The 19,326-nt window shown below is 47.7% G+C and overlaps 1 protein-coding gene across 1 annotated transcript in view; it reads right to left on the bottom strand.

Annotated features, from left to right (window-relative positions):
- Window positions 1-19,326, bottom strand: part of Vwa2 (von Willebrand factor A domain containing 2) — a 41,625-nt gene that overhangs the window by 8,323 nt on the left and 13,976 nt on the right. Inside the window, exons 4-9 of the mRNA XM_003749146.6 lie at window positions 18,806-18,939; window positions 13,431-13,540; window positions 5,721-5,912; window positions 2,178-2,311; window positions 1,441-1,573; window positions 438-493 (exon numbers count right to left, since the gene is read on the bottom strand). Coding sequence (XP_003749194.3) covers window positions 438-493; window positions 1,441-1,573; window positions 2,178-2,311; window positions 5,721-5,912; window positions 13,431-13,540; window positions 18,806-18,939 — 759 coding nt within the window. The remainder of the gene's footprint in view (window positions 1-437; window positions 494-1,440; window positions 1,574-2,177; window positions 2,312-5,720; window positions 5,913-13,430; window positions 13,541-18,805; window positions 18,940-19,326) is intronic.

The following is a 19,326-nucleotide window of genomic DNA, read 5'->3' as shown; positions in this document are numbered from 1 at the left end:
GTGTTTAATGGTGCCGACATATCATCCTGCCTGGGATTCTATAGTGAAGTAATACCTAGAGGGTTCTCAGTAGGACCCCACCCATGAGGCCTTCCACAGTGGAGAGCGGGAGAGAGAGAATGTAGACCTCAGGCAAATGCTAGGGTGTCTCCCCAAGTTTAACGTTAGACATCGGTGAAGTTGCTGCTACTCCGTGTGTTTCCCACCGATGAAAAGCACATTGGCTAACGGGGTAATTCCAAAGCCACTATTCCATCCGAAGCAAAGCTACACCATTGAGCACATGAAGGGAAAGCACGGCAGGAACACACTCTTGACCAACGTCCACCCCTCTTGCCCTGGGGTGGCATCCCAACCCCACATCTGCTCAGTTCTATCAGTGTCCCGTCATAAACCAGCCTCAGAGAGATTTCGTGGGTCCGAGAGGCAAACCATACCTGGACAGATGGTTCTGTAGCAATTGGCGGGGTGAGTCTGGAACACTCTCTTCCAGCTACAATTCAAGGAAATGCAGTGGTAGGATAAGCGGAGGTTTCCGAGATCACAGCACTAAAGGCTCTTTTCCTGCTTGAGATGATCCTGACTTCATTTGTAGATGAAGGGGAAGTTTCAAGGGAACCAGAGCACTTCCCTCCCTCATCCAAAAAAAAAAGTAGTGATGGTGCACACTTTGCTCCCAGTTCGCAGGCGGCAGGAGCAGGCAGGTCTCTGAGTTCAAGGCCAGCCTGATCTACAGAGCAAGTTAGGACAGCCAGGGTTACAGAGAAACCATGTCTTGAAGAACGAGTAACAAAAATATTAGAAATTAATGTGTGCAAAATTCCCATCGGGCAAAAGAGTTATCATTGCTGCTGCCATTGCCACCGTCCTTACAGTGCAGGGACGGGGATTCTGGGAGTAGGCTCTGGGTCTGGACTCTGCTGTGACCAGGCACATTCCCTCCATCCCTGGTCTTCAGTGTCCTCTATATCAGAACACTCTGTTGCTCAACTTTTGTGGAGCTTGGATGATGAGGTAAACAGCTTAAATAACCACAGTGCCAGGCTGCCTCCAGCATCCCAGCCCTGTCCCTTCACCCTGCTGCTGCTTCTGTCTGTTATGGACCAGTGTCCTCAAAAAACCCCAAGCTCAAAGAGGATTTGACAACCATCATACTTGATGTTTTCTTGAATCCTCTCAGACACTAGCATTCTGCAGTAACACAAAAGTCACCATTTTTGGAACAACCATGTGTCAGGTGTCTCCCTCCATGATGCAGCCAAAGCAAACAGGTTTGGGATCCTCACTGCCAGACAGGAAGACCCATCCCCAGCCTCTTCTAGCTCCCACTGTTCTGTTACAAATTGTCCAGCCATGCACAGCACCAGAAATGCTAATCTCCCTGTAGCTTTAGAGCACTCAGGATCATGGGGACTCTGCCTGCAGATCCTGTGGACCAACCTGTAGAAGGGACAGGGCACAGCCAGCACAGTGTCCGCCTGCCTTGATCCTCTCCAGCACAAGGCATTGCTGGCGAGCTCTCTCATGGTCTCCAGCGTTCTCCGCTCACACGGGTAAGCTTCCACCCTGCAGTCTGTGTTAGAAAACACACACACACACACACACACACACACACACACACACACACACACACACACACACATCATAAGACAAGGGATGCTCTTTGCCTCAGCCCTCATTCCCCAGCGTGGCTGCCATGGGGACCTACTCTACCCCTAGCTGTAGACTCTGGCCTCTCTCAGGGTAGGGCACTGGTGTGAAGCCATGTCTGGATTTCCTCTGATCCAGGGTTCACTCACAGCACACGCAGGCACTCACTTTCTATCTGAGTGTCACTGTAGGTCTGGGGTGGACCGAGACAGGAGTCCTAAGCCCAAAGCCTCCCTGAGTTCCTCCACGCAGCCAAGGAAAAATGTGGTCTTGGTTCATCTCCTCAGCAGGGAAAAGAGCCCTACCAAGTCTAACTTGAAACCCCAGGCCTTTTCCTACAGACATAAGTTCAGAACTCCAGCTGGGAAACACTTCAGAGGAAGGAAACAGAACAGAGTACCCAAGTCAAGGCTGCCTGTCTCTCTTACCCACCCTTCCTGGGAGGCTCTTGCCTCAGGAGCCCTGTTTAGCCCATGCCCTAGATTGTCAGGTTCAAGGCCACTCCCCTGTAGGCTGGCCAGTCCTACCTGGATCAGCAGTGGTGCAGAGCAAGGAGCTGCTGAGGGTGCTGAGGAGGCCATTGGTGGCATCCTCCACTTGCTCGGCCAACAGCACATGCTGCTCCTTCGGCTCGCTGGCCAGCGTCAGCAGCTCATCCCACCTGGGGGGAAACGTCAAGAGCCTTGCCCTCTCTCCTCTGCCTGCCTACCTAGCTCCTGGGCCAGAGTGCCATTCCAACAGCTCTGTTCCAGGGACCCAGCTATCACTTCATAGCGACCTCATTGGTCCAGGTGAGAGTGAGAAGTAAACTCAGGAAGTTCTCAAGGAAGCTCAGCTACAGTCCACCCTGTGCTAAACTGCTCATCTTCAAACCCAGAGGCTCCTGGGCAAGACAAAGTATTAAGGAGTTCAACCGACTCTTCTAACTCACAGGCACAGCTGATAAGGAACCAACTCTGTAACTTCAGGAATTCGTTACATAGTTGCACACACAAATGTAGACATATATAACTTTCTAACGTTTTCTTCTGTTGACTAGTCCTTTCTATTTGCTTTTTAAGTTAAAGATTAATTGTTAGAAACAACCAGAAAGCAAAAGAGAGAGAAAGTTGTTTGAGATAAGAAAGAGGAAGCAAGGAAGGACAGCCAGTGACAGCAGATCTCTAAGATAGGAAGGAGCCCCAAGGCAACCAGAGCCATGAGGCTGGGGAGGAGAAACAGCCAGAATTCTCCAGTGCTCAGAGGGCATCACCATCAGTGCCCAGGACAAAATGGTATGTGGATGACCCTAAGTCATGAAGAAGAAATGGCACTGAGAAATCTTTGCATGATAAGGCAAATAAATGTTAAATTTCATTTTTTGTTTGTTTTAAGAGCCAGTGAGAGGCTCAGCAGGTCAGGGTGCTGGGTCAAGCCTGATGACGGGAGTTTGATTCCTGGGACCCACATGGTAGAACGGAAGAACAGACTCCCACAAGTTGTCCTCTGACCTCCATAGTGCACTGCTGCAAGCGTGTGTGCCCAAACCCTAATAAGGAGGAATAGTTTAAAAATGAATGAAGACAAGGCAGTCTGTGATGGGAAGAGAAGACACCAGATAGAAAGAGAAGGTCATCGAGCCCCAAACTCTCTAGCATTTAACTCTCCATCTTACTCGATTCCAGGTAGGCTAAACTTTCACCCAGTACCCAGTTATCCCTTGGCACACAGAAGGGGGCTTCTCAGACGTGGCCTGCCAGTCCCCTTCCACTCTTCCGGCCCAGCAACAGGCTTTCTCAAAAGCTGCCCAAGGAATTCAGGTGCTAACTAGAGTGCAGAAACATCACAAAGAGGCTCAGTCATCAGGAAAGGGGGGCAGAGAGGAATGAGCACACTTTGAGACATCATACTGGTCTCACTCTCTTTAGTCTCTCTGCCATGTTAGGAAACAGCACCACCATTCACTCTAGGGTTCAGGTCAAGGTCGTTCCTTCTCCACTCCCAGTCACATGTGACTCCACAGCCATTACCCTGCTCGACCTCCACCACACCCCTCATGACCAGCAGTGCCCCAGTATGCTCCACCACACCCCAGTGAGTCCCAGCCCCCACCCCTACCCCAGCCAGTGTGCCCAGCATGCACCAGCAGCTTAGTGCTTTAAACCTAACTGTCTCTGGTCTGAGTTGTTCTAAAGCTTGCTCCCTAGTGCCTCAGTCAGTGTGACCTCCTGAAGACACCATTTCTGCTGAAACCCCCAAGAGCTTTCCATTGTATTTAGAATAAATGCCAAAGCCTTCAGCAATATCCACACCACAGTTTAAAAACAGAATGTGTGTGTGTGTGTGTGTGTGTGTGTGTGTGGTGTGTTTGTGTGCTGTGTGGGTGGGTGGTGTAAGTATGTGTGCATGTGTGCATGTGTGTGTGCCTACACATATGAGGTATAAGTATGTATGTGTATATATATACATCTCTGTGTGTGTGTAGTGTGTGTGGTGTGCCATGTATGTGTATGTTGTGTGTGTGTGGTGTATGTATGTGTTTGTGTGTGTGTGTATATATGTGTGTGTGCCTACACACGTGAGGTATAAGCATGTGGATATATGTGGGTGTGGGTGTGGTGTGTTTGTGTGGTATGTGGGTGGGTGATGTATGTATGTGTGCATGTGTGTGTGTGTATGTGTATATGTGTGTTCCTACACCCGTGAGGTATAAGAATGTGTATGTATGTGTTTGTATGAAGTGTAAATGTGTGGTATACATGTGTGTGATGTGCTGTGTGTGTGTGTTGTGTGTGTGTGCGCGCGCGCGCACAGATGCCTGTTCTGAGGCCACAGGAAGATGTTAGATGTCTGGCCCTATCCCTCCATTTTGCTCTCCCAGACAGAGCTTGCTGAGCTGTTGCTAGGCTGATGGCTTGTGCTCCTACAGATCCTCCTGTCACTGTCCCTACAGCTCTGGGGTTACAGGTACAGGTCAAACATGGATTCTGAGGATCTAAGCCCAGGCCCTCACACTTGCGCAGCAAGCACTCTCATCCGGGGAGCCGTCTCCCTGGGACTCACAGCAGAGTTGGCCTCCCCGTGGCCACTCCATCTACCATATTTCCTGTGATTCAGCACCTTGCTTGTTTGGGCCCTTCTCCTATCTACAGCGAGCTACTCACAGCCTTAGAGTCTTTGCTGCTGCCTGCCATGTTTTTTCTTAAAAAATCCAGAGGACCTCCCTCAGCAGCCTCCCTTCTAACAGTTCCGGTCTCCCTGCTCCCATCAGCCCTTGCTTTGCCTTCTTCTTTGGTTCTATTTCCACCTGAAACCACACCTCCTACGTGGGCATCCATTCATTTACTATCTAGTCTTTCCCATGGGATAGATGGGCATCTGTAAGGTCTAGTCCAAGACTAGTGTCAGTGTGAGGAGGAAACCCATTCTAACAGAGAGAAAAGAATGATAAAACTAAAGAAAGTCCTAAATGGGGGCTTGATGGCCACCCAGAGTCATTTCACCTATAGTTACAAATAGAGACTCAAGGTCTAGAAGCCAAATCTGTTTTTAAGGCGGAGAGCATTTGGGGCATGTGAACCTCTCTTCTAGGAAGGCAGATTTGCTCAACCCCCAGCTGAGGGTGGCTGGGGGAGGATGGTGGATCTCGAAGGTGCCCCCGCCATTGTTGGCTGGGTGTACATGTGACTTAGGCTGATCAGAATTGGGCTGGCAGAAGCTGGAGACCCACCCGCCTCCCAGTATAGAGATGGATGGTGTGGCTGGGGTGCTGTCCATGACTCAGAAAACCAGGCTGAGAGGACAGCCCAGGGAGTGTGAGAGATCTGTGGTAGGACAGAAAGGAGCTGAGCAGTAAGTACTGAATTCCATGGCTCCTGCCTCCGAGGGGCGGGCGGCTCACACACGTGATGAAATGAGTCGACACCATCGATTTCTATTTTTGTCTAGTGAGTATGAGTTGATTTCTGGTGCTTTCAACCAAAGCTTCAGATAAGGCAGAGGGTAGCATGAAACTGGCTCTGTCAGGCCCTTCCAGTCACGTTAGCCCCACTGCCTGAAGCTGACTCGGAATGGCTGAGGCATTTACTTACCTGGGAAAACGGACCCCTACTGCAAACACAACGATACCCCTTTCTTTCAGCTGCTTAGCCGGCAGAGCCACGTGCCCCTGGGACTTGCCGTCTGTGATGATGATGAGGATCTGGGGCACAGAGCCATTTCTTCCTCCGGGGAGCCCTCTGAGCAGGTGTTTCAGGGCTAGGCCTGTCTCTGTGCGCCCACCTCTGAGGATAGGAGGAGAAACAAGGAAGTCACTGGGGGTGAAGTTGGGAAGGAGCCCAGAGGCAAATGGGTTGCTGGTGGTAGGGGACAGCAGTAACCCCTAGCCAAGGCTCAAAGGCACCTTTCTAGCATGCAAACCAAAAACAGGAGACTCACCAGGCTGACAACTGGCCGGAAAGAGTTATCATTACTATGGATTTGAGGTTAGTGAACAGTCAGCTTCTTGAGGCCAAACCTTTTAAGCTGGTGATAGTATATCCAACACGAGCAACTGTGAGGTAGATGCACACACACACACACATGCACACACGCACACACATACACATGCACACACACACACACACACACACACACACACACACACACGCATGCTATAATAAAGATAAATACACTGTCTTAGGGTTTCTATTCCTGAACAAGCGTCATGACCAAGAAGCAAGTTGGGGAGGAAAGGGTTTATTCAGCCTACACTTCCACATTGCTGCTCATCACCAAAGGAAGTCAGGACTGGAACTCAAGCAGGTCAGGAAGCAGAAGCTGATGCAGAGGCCATGGAGGGATGTTACTTACTGGATTGCTTCCCCTGGCTTGCTCAGCTTGCTCTCTTATAGAACCCAAGACCACCAGCCCAGGGACAGCACCACCCACAATGGGCTGGGTCCTCCCACCTGATCACTAGTTGAGAAAATGCCTTACAGCTGGGTCTCACAGAGGCATTTCCTCAACGGAGGCTCCTTTCTCTGTGATAACTTCAGCTTGTATCAGATTGACATATAAAACCAGCCAATATAGACACTGTATCTAAGACAGCATCTGCCTTCAGCTCAGGCCTCTGGAAGGAGTCTTCTGCTGTTCTTCTAAATGTTCTAACGTCCAACCAACTGGAAGCATGGATGCAGTCTACCCGTTCTCTCACTTGCTCATTCATTCTGTGCATGCGTGTGTGCATGTGTGTGCATGTGTGTGTGCATGTGTGTGTGCATGTGTGTATGTGAGTGTGCATGTGTGTGTGCATGTGTGTGTGCATGTATGTGTGTGCATGTGTGTATGTGAGTGTGCATGTGCATGCATGCATGATATTTGCCTTAACACTAAAGACTGCTACACCTCATGCAGACTCTCATAGGTCCCCTCCTCCCAGCAGCTATGTGGAAACCCAAGCTCATTTTATGGAAGGCCCCTGAGTCTGCCAAGTCTTCTGCACTTAGTGGAGAGGTGGAGAAAGATCGTGAGTGTTCGGCCTGGGGAGCCGTTATGGACAAGACCAGGAATATTCTCCACCTTCACTGCTCTCAATAGTGTGATCCGAGGTTAAGAGGGGTCCAGCTCCTGTAGGACTGAATGAGTGTGAATGACATCATGTGTGAGCGACATCAGGTGTCAACAACATCAGGGCTCGCTATCATCCAACGGGACACCATAAGGAGCTGAACTTGCAGGTGACCCTCAAGTTGGAGCAGACATAAAAATCTCTCAATTTTCATTGATTCTCAGAGCCCGGTGGTGTGAGTTGAGACTGACGAGTGTGTTAATGGGCTGGTTCTAAACCAGTTGTGCCCACTCCCATGAGCAGCAATTCTGGTGGAAGTGAGCTAGCACAGGACAGACTTTGAGAGGAATTGAGTAAGGAACCTCACAGTAAGTTAGGGGAAGTTGATCTGAACATTTGTAAAGGATAGGCAAGAAAAAAAAATCCTAGGTTCAACCCAGGTGTTTTCCTCTGAGAGAATGAGAAATAGCTAAACACAGCATGGTAGTTGCAATATCAGCTTATCAGAAGATCAACATAAAAAAGTTTCACGTGGATGTGCTTGCCAACTCACATGAAGTAAAAATAACCAAACACTTTGTAATTCCAAATGTTTTCAAAGCCATGTTTAAATGCTGGTGTGAGTTGAAAGCAGCTGAAGGCTTAGGGAGGCAGGAGAGACAGCTGAGTGGTTAAGAGCATGCACTATTCTTCCAGAGGACCCAAGTTCAGTTCCCAGCCCCTGGGAACCACCTGTAACTTCAGCTCTGAAGATTTGATGCCTACGTCCGACCTCTGAGGCTACCTGCATTTACATGCTTGATTACAAGAGACACACCAAGAGTCACAGGAGACCTGGGGCTGGGTTATTGTGCTGACATCCAAGAACCAGTCACCACATACATTCTGACTTTACATCTCCACTGGTACTATATTGGGAGACTTGACTGATACATCTAAAGTCCCTTCGAACACAGCAAGAAAGCAGTCATTAGGGTGGCTTCTGGAAAAGCTAGTGCAGTCCAGTGTGCAAAGCTTCTCTTCAGAGAAGGAAGAGCACAGGCAGGCCATCGCTGCCTCCCATGGGCCAGCGTTCCTCTGCCTCAGCGCACACAGTACACATAGCACATCTTCGTTGGTGATGTCCTCGCCGACCCCAAAATGAGGTCAACCAAGGGCTACTGCCCCCTTGCTCGGTTCACGGCCTCGTGGTCATGAGAAGATGCACACATGTTAAACACACCCCAAAGAAGAGCTGGACTTGTTTAGACAAAGGGGCTCCTTCATCCACCCCCCTGCAACCTCTTCTGGAATGTTTGCTTTTAATTTAATTTAAACTCCACCTTTTGGGATTTTGAAATTTTTCTTTCATTTAATATTTACTAATTTTTCTTTATTTATTTACTAATTTTTCTTTATTTATTTACTAATTTGGAATAGTGGCACTTTGAGTGCCATGATTTGCATGTGGGGGACAGAGGACATCTTGCAAGTGTTAGTTCTCTTCCTACCACCTGAGTCGGAATCAGGTCGTCAGGCATGGCAGGCAGTAAGTGCCTTTATGAGCTGGGCCATCGCACTGGCCTCTGGAATCCTTAATGTCTCTGATACCAGGTCATGAATCATCACATTCTCAATGGAAAAGGAGGCTCAACCAGTCATTTTACAGAGGTGGGAAGAGGAGGGGATGGTTGGCTGGGTGGAGCCCAGGCTACTACATACATGACACGTATGACATACATGATCTACACGAGACAGAACTGGACTAGACACTAGATAAATCTCTAGTGTGCCTCTGTGTAGCAATTCTTTGCAATTGGGTGAGTTTTGAAGATTAACCTTTTGAATTAACGCTACCCAAAAACTGTCATAATTTAAACCAGTCAGACAATTCTTTTTTTTTTTTTGCAAATGCATGCTCGAGTCTAAAGGATTTTATAACCTTTCAACTGATAATAATTCATAGGCTATGAGTTCACCCTTTAAAGTATCGGGTTGGTGATTTTAGCCCATTTGGTAGTATGACTATAACACTAAGTTCAAACCTTTTCATCACTTTAAAAGCCCTGAATCCATTGGCAAGCATCCTCGTCCTTAGGCCCATGACATCATGAATTACTAAAAGATGTCAGACATCGGCCTGTTCTAGATATTTCACAAAACAGAAGAAGGGCCAGCGAGATGACTTAGCAGGCAAAGGTATTTGGGGGCAAGCCTGGTGACTTGAGTTCAAACCCTGGGACCCATGTCCATGTGGAAGAAGAGAACTGAGTCCCAAGACTGCCCTCTGACCTCCACATCCATGCTGTGGAGCATGTGCTGTCCACCACGCCGAGTCATGCAAATGCCCACCAACAATAAAGAGAATCTATAGTAAATAAAAGACTGGGAACAGAGCTTGGTGGGAAACCATCTGTCTTCCTCTTCAAGGTTTGTTCCCTGGCACAATAAAAATAAATAAATAAATGAAGGAAGCTTTTACATGACTTTGTGATATGACTGTGATATATGACCTCATTCTATCGTGTGACGTGTTTCCATGCTTCATTCATGCTGCAGCGTGAACCAACATGCTGTTCCTTTTCACAGCGGAATACTGTTCAATTGTGTGGACATGCCACACTTTGTTTATCCAGTAACCAGTTTCACATCCTTGTTGCTTCCAGTTTGAAGGTGTTATAGATAGTATTGTTATGAAGGCCAGCATAGAAGTTTTTGTGCAGTATTCTTTCAATGAAGCATGCCTGGTTAAAACTAAACACATCATCCTAATATGTGGTTTCCCTTTCCTTTATAAGCCACTATTTTCCTATGGTGTCACCTCCCTCTCCTCTCTATCCAGAGACAGTTCTTCCCAACCCAAACCTCGAATCTGCCTCAGACAAATACCCCCAGACCCCCAGTTAGTCCTCTATCTCCTATCTTTGTCTCTTATTCCTGCTCACTGTCTCTCTGGGGCAAGTACATGTCCTTTGTGCTGAGAACCTGGTCCTGCGAGGTTCTGGTCCTTTCAAGCATAGCTCTTCAGAGCACACTGGGGTACTCTTTTCATTTATACTTTGCTTTTAGCGTGGCTTGCCCCTCTTCCTGATTGGGTGACCTAGGGCAGAAAAAGGGCTACAATAAACCATCTAAGAAAAATCAAGGTGGTTCCTAGGAGACCCTGAAGGTTCTGCTGTGCCCTCTGTGGGGCCTCCGGTGCCGGACAACACAGGTGAGTGACAGAGAGAGGGCTTTGACTGGTAAGGGACCTCAGGGCTCAGGACCATCACAAGAGAAACTGGTGGCATTGGTGGCTGGGACAAGAGACCTGAGCAGGACATCACTGGACTCTCTATCTAGGACAGGGACAGTAGAGAGCAGAGCACAGCCAGAGCTCAGAGTTGAAAAGTCAAACTCATTCTTCTATGAGAGCTGGTGGGAACAGGGTGTATGATGCATGTGTGCCTACATATACATGTATGTATACAGAGACACACACAAATTATAACACACACGAATGTGTCTGTATACATACATGTATGAGCAACTTTTCACAGAGGTTGATTTATAATTCTGTCATGACCTTACTACAGAGGGCCATGCAGGAGGAATGGCTTTAGAACTCATGGAATGTGGCCCATCGGTTACCACAGTCACTTGAGTGGGCCTCTGGGCTGCCCTGAGGACCACATGTCCCAAGGATGTCATGCTGTTGTGGACTCCTACTCTGCTTACTGCTCTCACATCCCTCTTAATCTAAGAATTCTATGAAAGCTCTAAGAGGCTTCCAACCCCTCACTGGGCAGCGCCTCTGGCACTCACAGTACTAGTGCTTGGTGTCCTCCAGGCATTGCTGCTGGAGCAGATTATGATTCTATCACCACCCTGGAGAAGAACTTAGAGATGTAGATCATCAACAATGACTCCACACTTAGTAAACATTTGGAAAATTAACATTGTTAGTGAAGCTAGGCTGAAGTGTTTTTGCTACTGGCTCTGATGTAGGAAAATCTTAGGGAACAACTTGAAGTTCAGAAAGGCACACTCTTATTAGTTAAGCTAGGGATCTTTATGGTCAGGGAACAAGAACAAAGGCAGAGCTGGCTGACATGTCTCACTGAGGCTGGACTGTGATGACTGATTTCTTACACCCACTTTTGCTCTCAGCTTCCTGATATGATTTAATAAGAACTGCAGATGAGTAGACACACATTCTAAGGATTTAAGGTAGATATGACTGTTTTTATATACAAGTTTAGATTTGTGATTCTTTAAAGATTCTTTTTTTTAAAGATTTATTTATTTTATGCATGGGAGTATACTATTATGGGCCACCATGTGGTTGCTGGGAGTTGAACTCAGGACCTCTGGAAGAGCAGCTGGTGTTCCTAACCACTGAGCCATCTCTCCAGCCCCCTATGATTCTTGCAAGATTACTTTTAAAGATTAATAATAAAGTAACTATTTCTTTCTTTGTAACCACAATTTGTTGCCTGCCAGTAAGAGAAACTGTGACAACTTCCTTGCTTGGTTACACTTTGTTAATGTATAACACTTTGCTTAGTTACAAAGGTACCCGAGTTTTGGGAATAATTTGTTTTCTTTACCTGTACTACTTGACCTTATTTTGTGTAGAGGTGCTGGGGAACACACTGTTTTTCACAGTCATTCACTAGTAGAAAACTAAAATGTAATCACATTGCAATTGTATACTGCTTGAAAGATTTAGTTGGGATCTACAGGCTGTGGAGGAAAGAATAAAGTGTGGATGCTTGGAACATTGTTCTTCCACCCCTCAACTGTGCGTATGCGTGTGTATGTGTAAGGTTTGTCTGTGTGTGTGTTGGAGCTTGCTCCATATGTCAATTGTGTGTATGGATGGATAGATGTGTGAACTGCTTGGAGCCTGCTTGCTGGAGCTTTGCTCTAACCACTGTATGTGTGAATGTGCATATGTCTGTCTGTAGTTCTGTATGTGTGTGTATCTATGGATACATGCATGTATGGATACATGTCCACTGTATGTGTGAATGTGCATATGTCTGTCTGTAGTTCTGTATGTGTGTGTATCTATGGATACATGCATGTATGGATACATGTATCTATGTGTGTATACCTGTGTGTATATATTTGTGTGTATAAAGTTATTGGATGCTGCCTTTTCTTTCATCCACTCTGTGTTTGTGTGTGTGTGTGTGTGTGTGTGTGTGAGTGAATTTTCTCTCTTTCTTTTGCTATCTGGACAGCCCCAAGGAGCTAAGAGTTCATAGCTTTTCCGAGGGGCACAGAGAATGCCAGTCCCAATAAATTAAGCTTTATTCTCTCAGGAAAAAAAAAAGTCTGTTGAGTAACTTCTCTAATCGCTGGCTGCCATTGGCCTATGTAGGTATCTGGATCTATCCTGTCAGCAGCTCTAACCCCCAACGGCTGCCTCAGTTTACCCACCATGTAGACACCAAAGCTAGTCACTGGCCCCTACCACATGCACACACTTATGCATTTCATATGCAGGTGAGCACATTATCAGCTCTCCACAATCTTACAGCATTCTCAGTAACAGAAGGGAAATTACTCTTTCAGAATGTAAATAGAATGTGGCTTGGAGAAGTGTGGTGAACCTCCCAACAGAGAGGTCTCCATGGATAGCTGAGGCTGGACTTCATGTCCCAACTGAGAGGTCTCCATGGATAGCTGAGGCTGGACTTAACAATCTTCCCATAACCTCACATGCTTCACCCTAGGCAAGACCGTCATAACCCTCTCTTCCATGTAACTGACAACTCCATATAATAGCAGCAAACTTTCGTAAACTAGTGTTTTAAATTCCCACCTGGGTGTCATCCTGTAATAATAAGGCACAGCCTTGAGAATCACCAGCTCTGCACAGCTGGGGCCTGAGGGGAGGAAGACCAAACCCTTCAAGGAAGCAGTTATAATGCAGTTACCCTCACTATGTGTGGTGACGTACACCTTTAATCCCAGCACTCAGGGAGGCAGAGGCAGATAGATCTCTGTGAGTTCAGGGGGAGTTCTGGGCTGGCCTGGTCTATACAATGAGACCCTGTTTCAAAGAAGAAAGAGGAGGAAGAGAAGAAAAGGAGGATAAGGGGAAGAGGAAAGAGAAGAAGAAAGAAGAAAGAGAAGGAGGAGGAGGAGAGGAAGAGGAGAAGGAAGGAAGAAATGAAGAAATGAAGGAAGGAAGGAAGGAAGGAAGGAAGGAAGGAAGGACGGACAAAGCAAGCGGGCAGCCAGCTTCAGAGTTTGCATGGCACACTCTCGCTATACTTACTTAAAAACCAACTTCTTGATGATCTCCTTCACTTCCTGTCGGGTTGAAAAGGCATCCAAAGGGAATTCCAGATGAGGAGTGGAACCAAACTGCAAGGCGCCCACTCTGACCTGTAGGAGGAGACAGGGCGGGAGGCCCCAGAGATTTCAGTCAAATCATGAACATTTCCCAGTAGAAAGATGGATATCTGTCTCCTGGCCACTCAGCGAATCCTGTGTGGCAGCTCTGGCCAGCCTCTCTGGAAACCTGGTTCTACAGAGCAGCTGGAGAATCTGGGAGGATACGGTCAAATATGGCTGTGCTCTGCCGGCATAGATAATCATCTTGAAGGGCTTGCCTCGGAAGTGCTTGCCTCAGAAGGCAGTCACCCATCTGGCAGCTGTCCCTGCTGGGGTGCCAGCAGCTTTAGAGGAGGCTCTGCTTGTGTCTCTCAAAGGCTTCCGGGCTCAAGTGCTGCTGTGTACAAACTCATGTGTCATATCACCTATCCATGGGGGTGGGTGCGATTGATGCCCACATGACTGGAGACAACAGTAAAGTATACAGAAGACACTGTGCAAGGCATATCCACCCGGGACAAGGAAAAGAAGCCTGGGTCACTGGACTTCTCTAAAGCACCGTTCTCTAATGCCTCCTCTGGGGTAGATGCAGACTGGTAGCAAAACGCTTTCAAATCCAGCAGAGGATTCCACAGAGGCTACTGCCTAACCTAACCACAGCCACCAAGCCCCTATACCTACCTCACTGATGACTCCTACCAAGCCAGAAAAAGGGCTAAGTCTCTAGACCAGTGAGTCAGACTGAGGGACAGTCAGCTCACAAAACACAGACAAGCAGTGGTGGAGCTGGAGGTTCAGGGACAGAAACGGAGAGCTGACAGATTGAGCTTGCTAACTGAGGAGGCTGTAGGAGAAAACCCAACGCATGACTTGCAAAACTAGAGCCAGGACACTGAGCACCCAGAATGATGACTCCCAACCAGCTCCTAATCCTCAGTTCTCTATAGCCCAGAGGTACCACACACTCAGTAGGCCAGCTTTGGCAAAGACTTCAAATGGGCAAAGACACTACTGGAGTCTCCAGTGCAATTCCTTAGCTGGCCTTGCGCTTGGAAGACAGTGACTTGATGCCCTTGGTCGACCAGATGGCTCCACAGATGGGAAGATGTTGGTAGCTAAAACCAGAAAGATATTGGGTGGCCATTTGAAGAAATGCATGCTGTGGGTCAGAGCCTTGGAGCAACTTTGAGAAGTCTAGCAGAAGGAAGAAGCCTGCCACGGTTTTCCTGGAAACTTCATGCCAGTGGGAAAGACTGACTGCTCAGCACGGTACCACGACAACCGGAAAGACCACCGCAAACTCTAGGAGACCCTGGGAATGGATTCAAGCTTCAAGGCTGAGTATCTCAACCAGGTACGTTCTGAAAGAACTCTTAGGCGAATTCCCTTCTCTACCAGGAACTCAACTCAACTTTACAGGCTGTGAAGTCTGATAAATCTGAGGGCTTGGAGCAAACTTCCACACAGTCACAGGTTAAGACAAAACAGAGAATTTACAACTCATGGAGGGAAGGGTTAGTTCTTCCATGTGTAAAAGGACAGCGAAACAACAGAAAATGGTTCAAAGGCATGATCAAAGATCCAAGAAGGGGACGCTAACGGTTCTTTAATGGAGGGACATTTGGCCTTAGGAAAATAAGACCATCAGCCCGTGAAGAAAAAGAGATGCAGTATTTACAAAGGGAACTGTTCTCCACCACTGTGGGTATGAATGTAAACTGGTGTCACATCTATGGAGGGCAGCATATGCATTAACAGCTAAAAATGCACAGGGAGATTATCCTACAGATATTCTTCCACACAGTAAAAGGGGCATTTATAAGGTCACGGTGTATTTGTAATAGCAACGGTCCATCAATAGCAGCTGGTAAGTAGTCCCGGTAAATCCTTGGGATGGTCTAATTATCTGTAATATCTATATATGCACATATATAGAGAAGAGATTTCCAAGATAATATGAGATAGAAAGACAAGAGACAGAGAGTAATGTGGAAACTGATGTTAACTTGTATAGAAAAGGAGAAAATAGAAGCACATCTTTATGCTGCCTGTGCTGGATAAAGTAGATCTGCATAAAGTGGATCTGCAAGGGTACTTGGTGGGTGGATCTAGTAATCAAACACGTAAGGGATCCAGTGATCAGTCAGAGAGGAGTGGGAGGGGGAATCCAGTGACCAGTCAGAGGTCGGGGGAGGGGAAAATCTGGTGAATAGGGAATGTATGGGTGCAGATTTTCTTCTCTGTCCTCCTTTTTATTGAACCATGTTAGGAAGTACTTGGTCAATGGGTGGGAGGAATTCTCTGGAGACCAGCAGCTGGGTCCACTTGCTTGGGTTAACCAGGAAGGACATGACTCAAACACAAGAGAATGGATAAGAAACAGCCCCAGTGAATGGCTAAGGCCTTTCATTTAATTGGTGGTTTGGGAGTAAAATCGTTGCCTTTTATCTACAGTTTACTGTGCGCAGAAGCAACCCCCCCACCCCCAGGTTTTGGTCTCAGGGGCTGTTAAAGCAGGAAATGAGTGTTTGTAAAGTTAAGAGGAAGACTTCAAACACTGCAGCCCACCTCAACAGCAGGCCATCCACAAACACTCTCAACTTAAAGCTACTTGGGGATGTCTTCCCGGAAACCAAAGGGATCAAAGTAAGCTTTGGATCAAATACAGCCAACAGAAAAGGTAGAAAAGCTGAAGCCACACAGCGAAGCCTCTGTGCAGAGTACCAGTGGTCAGTCAAGACCCCGGCTCTCCCAAGCACACACCATTTTTCCCGTTCCTCCAGGTTTTTGTGTGTGCGTGCTCGCGTATTTGTGCATGTGCGTGCATGCATATTTGTGTCTGCAAAAGCATGGAGATGTCAGAGGCCAACCTTGGGTGTTGCTTCTCCATTGGTGTTTCCCTGTGTTTCGAAACGGGTTCTCTTACTGGGACCTGGGGCTCACTGGTCAGGCTGGAGTGGATGGCCATGGGTCCCCGGGCATCTGCCTATTTCTACCTCATCAATACTGGGATTGCAAATGTGTAGCACCGTGTATGTACAGCTTTTTGTGTGGGTTTGGGGAACAGAGCTCAAGTCCTCCTGCACAAGGAACAAGCACATCTATCTGTTCTAGCGTCTAAAACACAACTCCTCCCAACTCTTGCTGAGAGGAAGTCTTTTCTAGGTTAAAACCAAGTCAATCTCTCCAAGTAGCCATGGCTCGCTCTCTTAAGATGGAGCCCATCTGCACTCTTTTACATGAATGCGTCCCTCATATAGAGAAGCTTCCAGGCTTCTCACTACTCCGGCTCTCTGTTACAGGCAGGCCTCTCACCAAGCCTTGGCTTCAGCCTGCTTCCTCTCTCCCTGCTCTGTTCTGTGTAAATAGCTACACTGCTTCCGGTCCTCACTGCCAGATATGCAGCTACATTGTAGCCAGGACCACTAGTGATGGGAGGGGGGAGGGGTTATTTTTAAAGTAGGCCTTATCTGGAAGAAGGAGGAGACCCAGCAGGTCTCTGCCCTGGTCTCTTTAGGCTGACACTGTGCTGACCACACACTCAGAACCTCTAAGCTGCTCCAGTCTGGACTGAAGGAACGACATCTCCATCTCTAGCGTGTCAGAGACTAGGCCTGGCTGCAGGCACTCCAGGACAATGTGCTCACACTTGCAAATGACACCCCTTCTCCAGACAACCTGGCCCCCCTAACAGGCCTCACTTGTTCCTAAATCCTCCAGTGTTTACAGGATTAAGCCAGGAATGCTGCCTTGGAAAGCTCCTTCCTTTCTCAGCCTGTGACTAGTCTCTAATTTAAATAATTATGGCTTCTTCTTCATTTTATTTTACTTGGGGGTGGGTTTACATGGTTGAAAATCCAGAAAGTGTATATGTGAGAGTGTGTGTGTGTGTGTGTGTGTCTGTCTGTCTGTCTGTGTGGTAGAGTGTGTATGTGAGTGAGTATGTGTGTGGGGGGGTGAGTGTGTGTGTATGTGTGTGCATGTGTGTGGGGTGAGTGTGTGAGTGTATGCGTGAGGGAATGTGTGAGTGAGTGTGTATGGGTGAGTGTGTGCGTATGTGTGTGCATGTGAGTGTGTATGTGAGTGTGTATGTGTGTGAGTGTGTATGTGTGTGAGTGTGTATGTATGTGAGTGTGTATACATACACTTTCTGGATTTGAACCCTATCCGATCATTCATAATTAAGGATGAATGGGAAGCCTAGTTGGTTTTTACCTGTCCCTACCAAAAGATTGCCTGAAATCTTTTCTGGTGACAAGAAACACCATAAGCAGTAACTTGTGGGTGGGAGTATTTAGGAGCGGACTGTCAGACTGTATGATCCTTGTAAACTGCTATGAGTTGGATGAGCTGGAGGACCTCATGGAAGTGGAAGCATTGGACATGCCTATGTCTCTGGTGCATGCGAACATTCACTTTTCACAGGCTTGCCCATGGAGGGTATCACCAAGCCTCCAGTGTTTCTGTTCTGCTGGAGACTGAAACAGCTATAGGCCTGGAGGTCTACTGCTGGATTAGAGAAGCTGAGGGCCCTGTATGGTTCTCTTCCAGAGGACGTATCCACACTCATTGTGCTGTTGGTTATTCAAAACTGTCCCCTTCAGAAACAAGAGCCCATCTCTGCTGTCTGTGAAACTTGAAGCCAGGAAGGACAAGACATGAAGGTACTCTCTGGTTTCACTCAGACAAGAGTAGATCTTTTCAAGTGGCCAGAGTGGATAGAGCTGGAATATTCTGGCCTGCTAAGTATGCGTTCTGTTTTCCAAGGAGCCAGGGATGAAATTCTAATTGAGAGGGAAGACAGACAGAGGGAATCCACCTCAACAGCAGACCACCCACAGAGCATCCATAAAGACTTAATTAAGCTGCTTTAAACACAATCTGTCTTTATAGTTGGAAACCAGATCCATGCTCATCCCTCTGCAGCCAAGAGCCTAGATGAAGTTGTCTTCTGCATTACTCTGATCAGGAAGGGGAGTGTCACGTGGCTTATGTCTGCCCATTTGGTGCCCTCTCCTAGGATTCTTCCATCTCCATAGGAAAGAAGTGTACCCTCTCCCAACCTCTACCTCACCTGTGGGGGAACTAACCGGAAAGACAATTCAGAACTACTCTGCTTCGTGGGAGGGCACACTGAGGAGGATGAGGGGCACACTTAGCTGCCTTGGCCTATCCCTGGCACCCCAGCATCAGTCCCACCTCGCTGCAATTTGCCCCTTAGTCCTCTGCATCCCACAGACGATGCATTCCTCCCTCTGCCCAAAGATGAGTTTCCGTCACTCGAAACGGCACCAGATGAGACGTGTTTACACTCACCCTGCCAGGACTGATGTCCAGGGCATCGCAGAGAGCAGTGGCAAAGCGCTTGGACCTCTCGAAGCTCCCTTTCCCAATGCTGTGAGAGCCATCTAACAGGAACAGGATGTCGACCGCGGCTGAGCACCATATCACTGGAGACAGGAGCAGATGGAGGTAATTGAACTAGGTTCTTTCTCGTTATAAAGACTGAGATAGGGCCTGCTTGTGAGCTCTTCAGACAGAGTACATGAGTCCTGCGAAGAGGGTCTTGGGCTCGCCATGGCCCCTGCCTTTGAGGGTTACTATCTCAATTGGGTACCCCACTGTGCAAGGCTGAGCAAGAATTCAAGTAGCAGCAGAGGCCACACCTTTCTTCTACTTCAGCACTGCCCGAGGTGCATCTGAGTCAGAGATTTTTACCACTGTAACAAAACACCATGACCAAAAGCAACACGAGGAGGAAAGGATCTATTTGGCTTACACTTCCACACCACAGTCCATCACTGAGGGCAGGGACTTAAGCAGAGCAGGAACCTGGA

This window comes from Rattus norvegicus, chromosome 1 (assembly GCF_036323735.1).
Source record: "Rattus norvegicus strain BN/NHsdMcwi chromosome 1, GRCr8, whole genome shotgun sequence".
NCBI lineage: Eukaryota > Metazoa > Chordata > Mammalia > Rodentia > Muridae > Rattus > Rattus norvegicus.
Note: the sequence above shows the minus strand (reverse complement) of the source record. Positions and strands in the feature narration are given on the sequence as shown.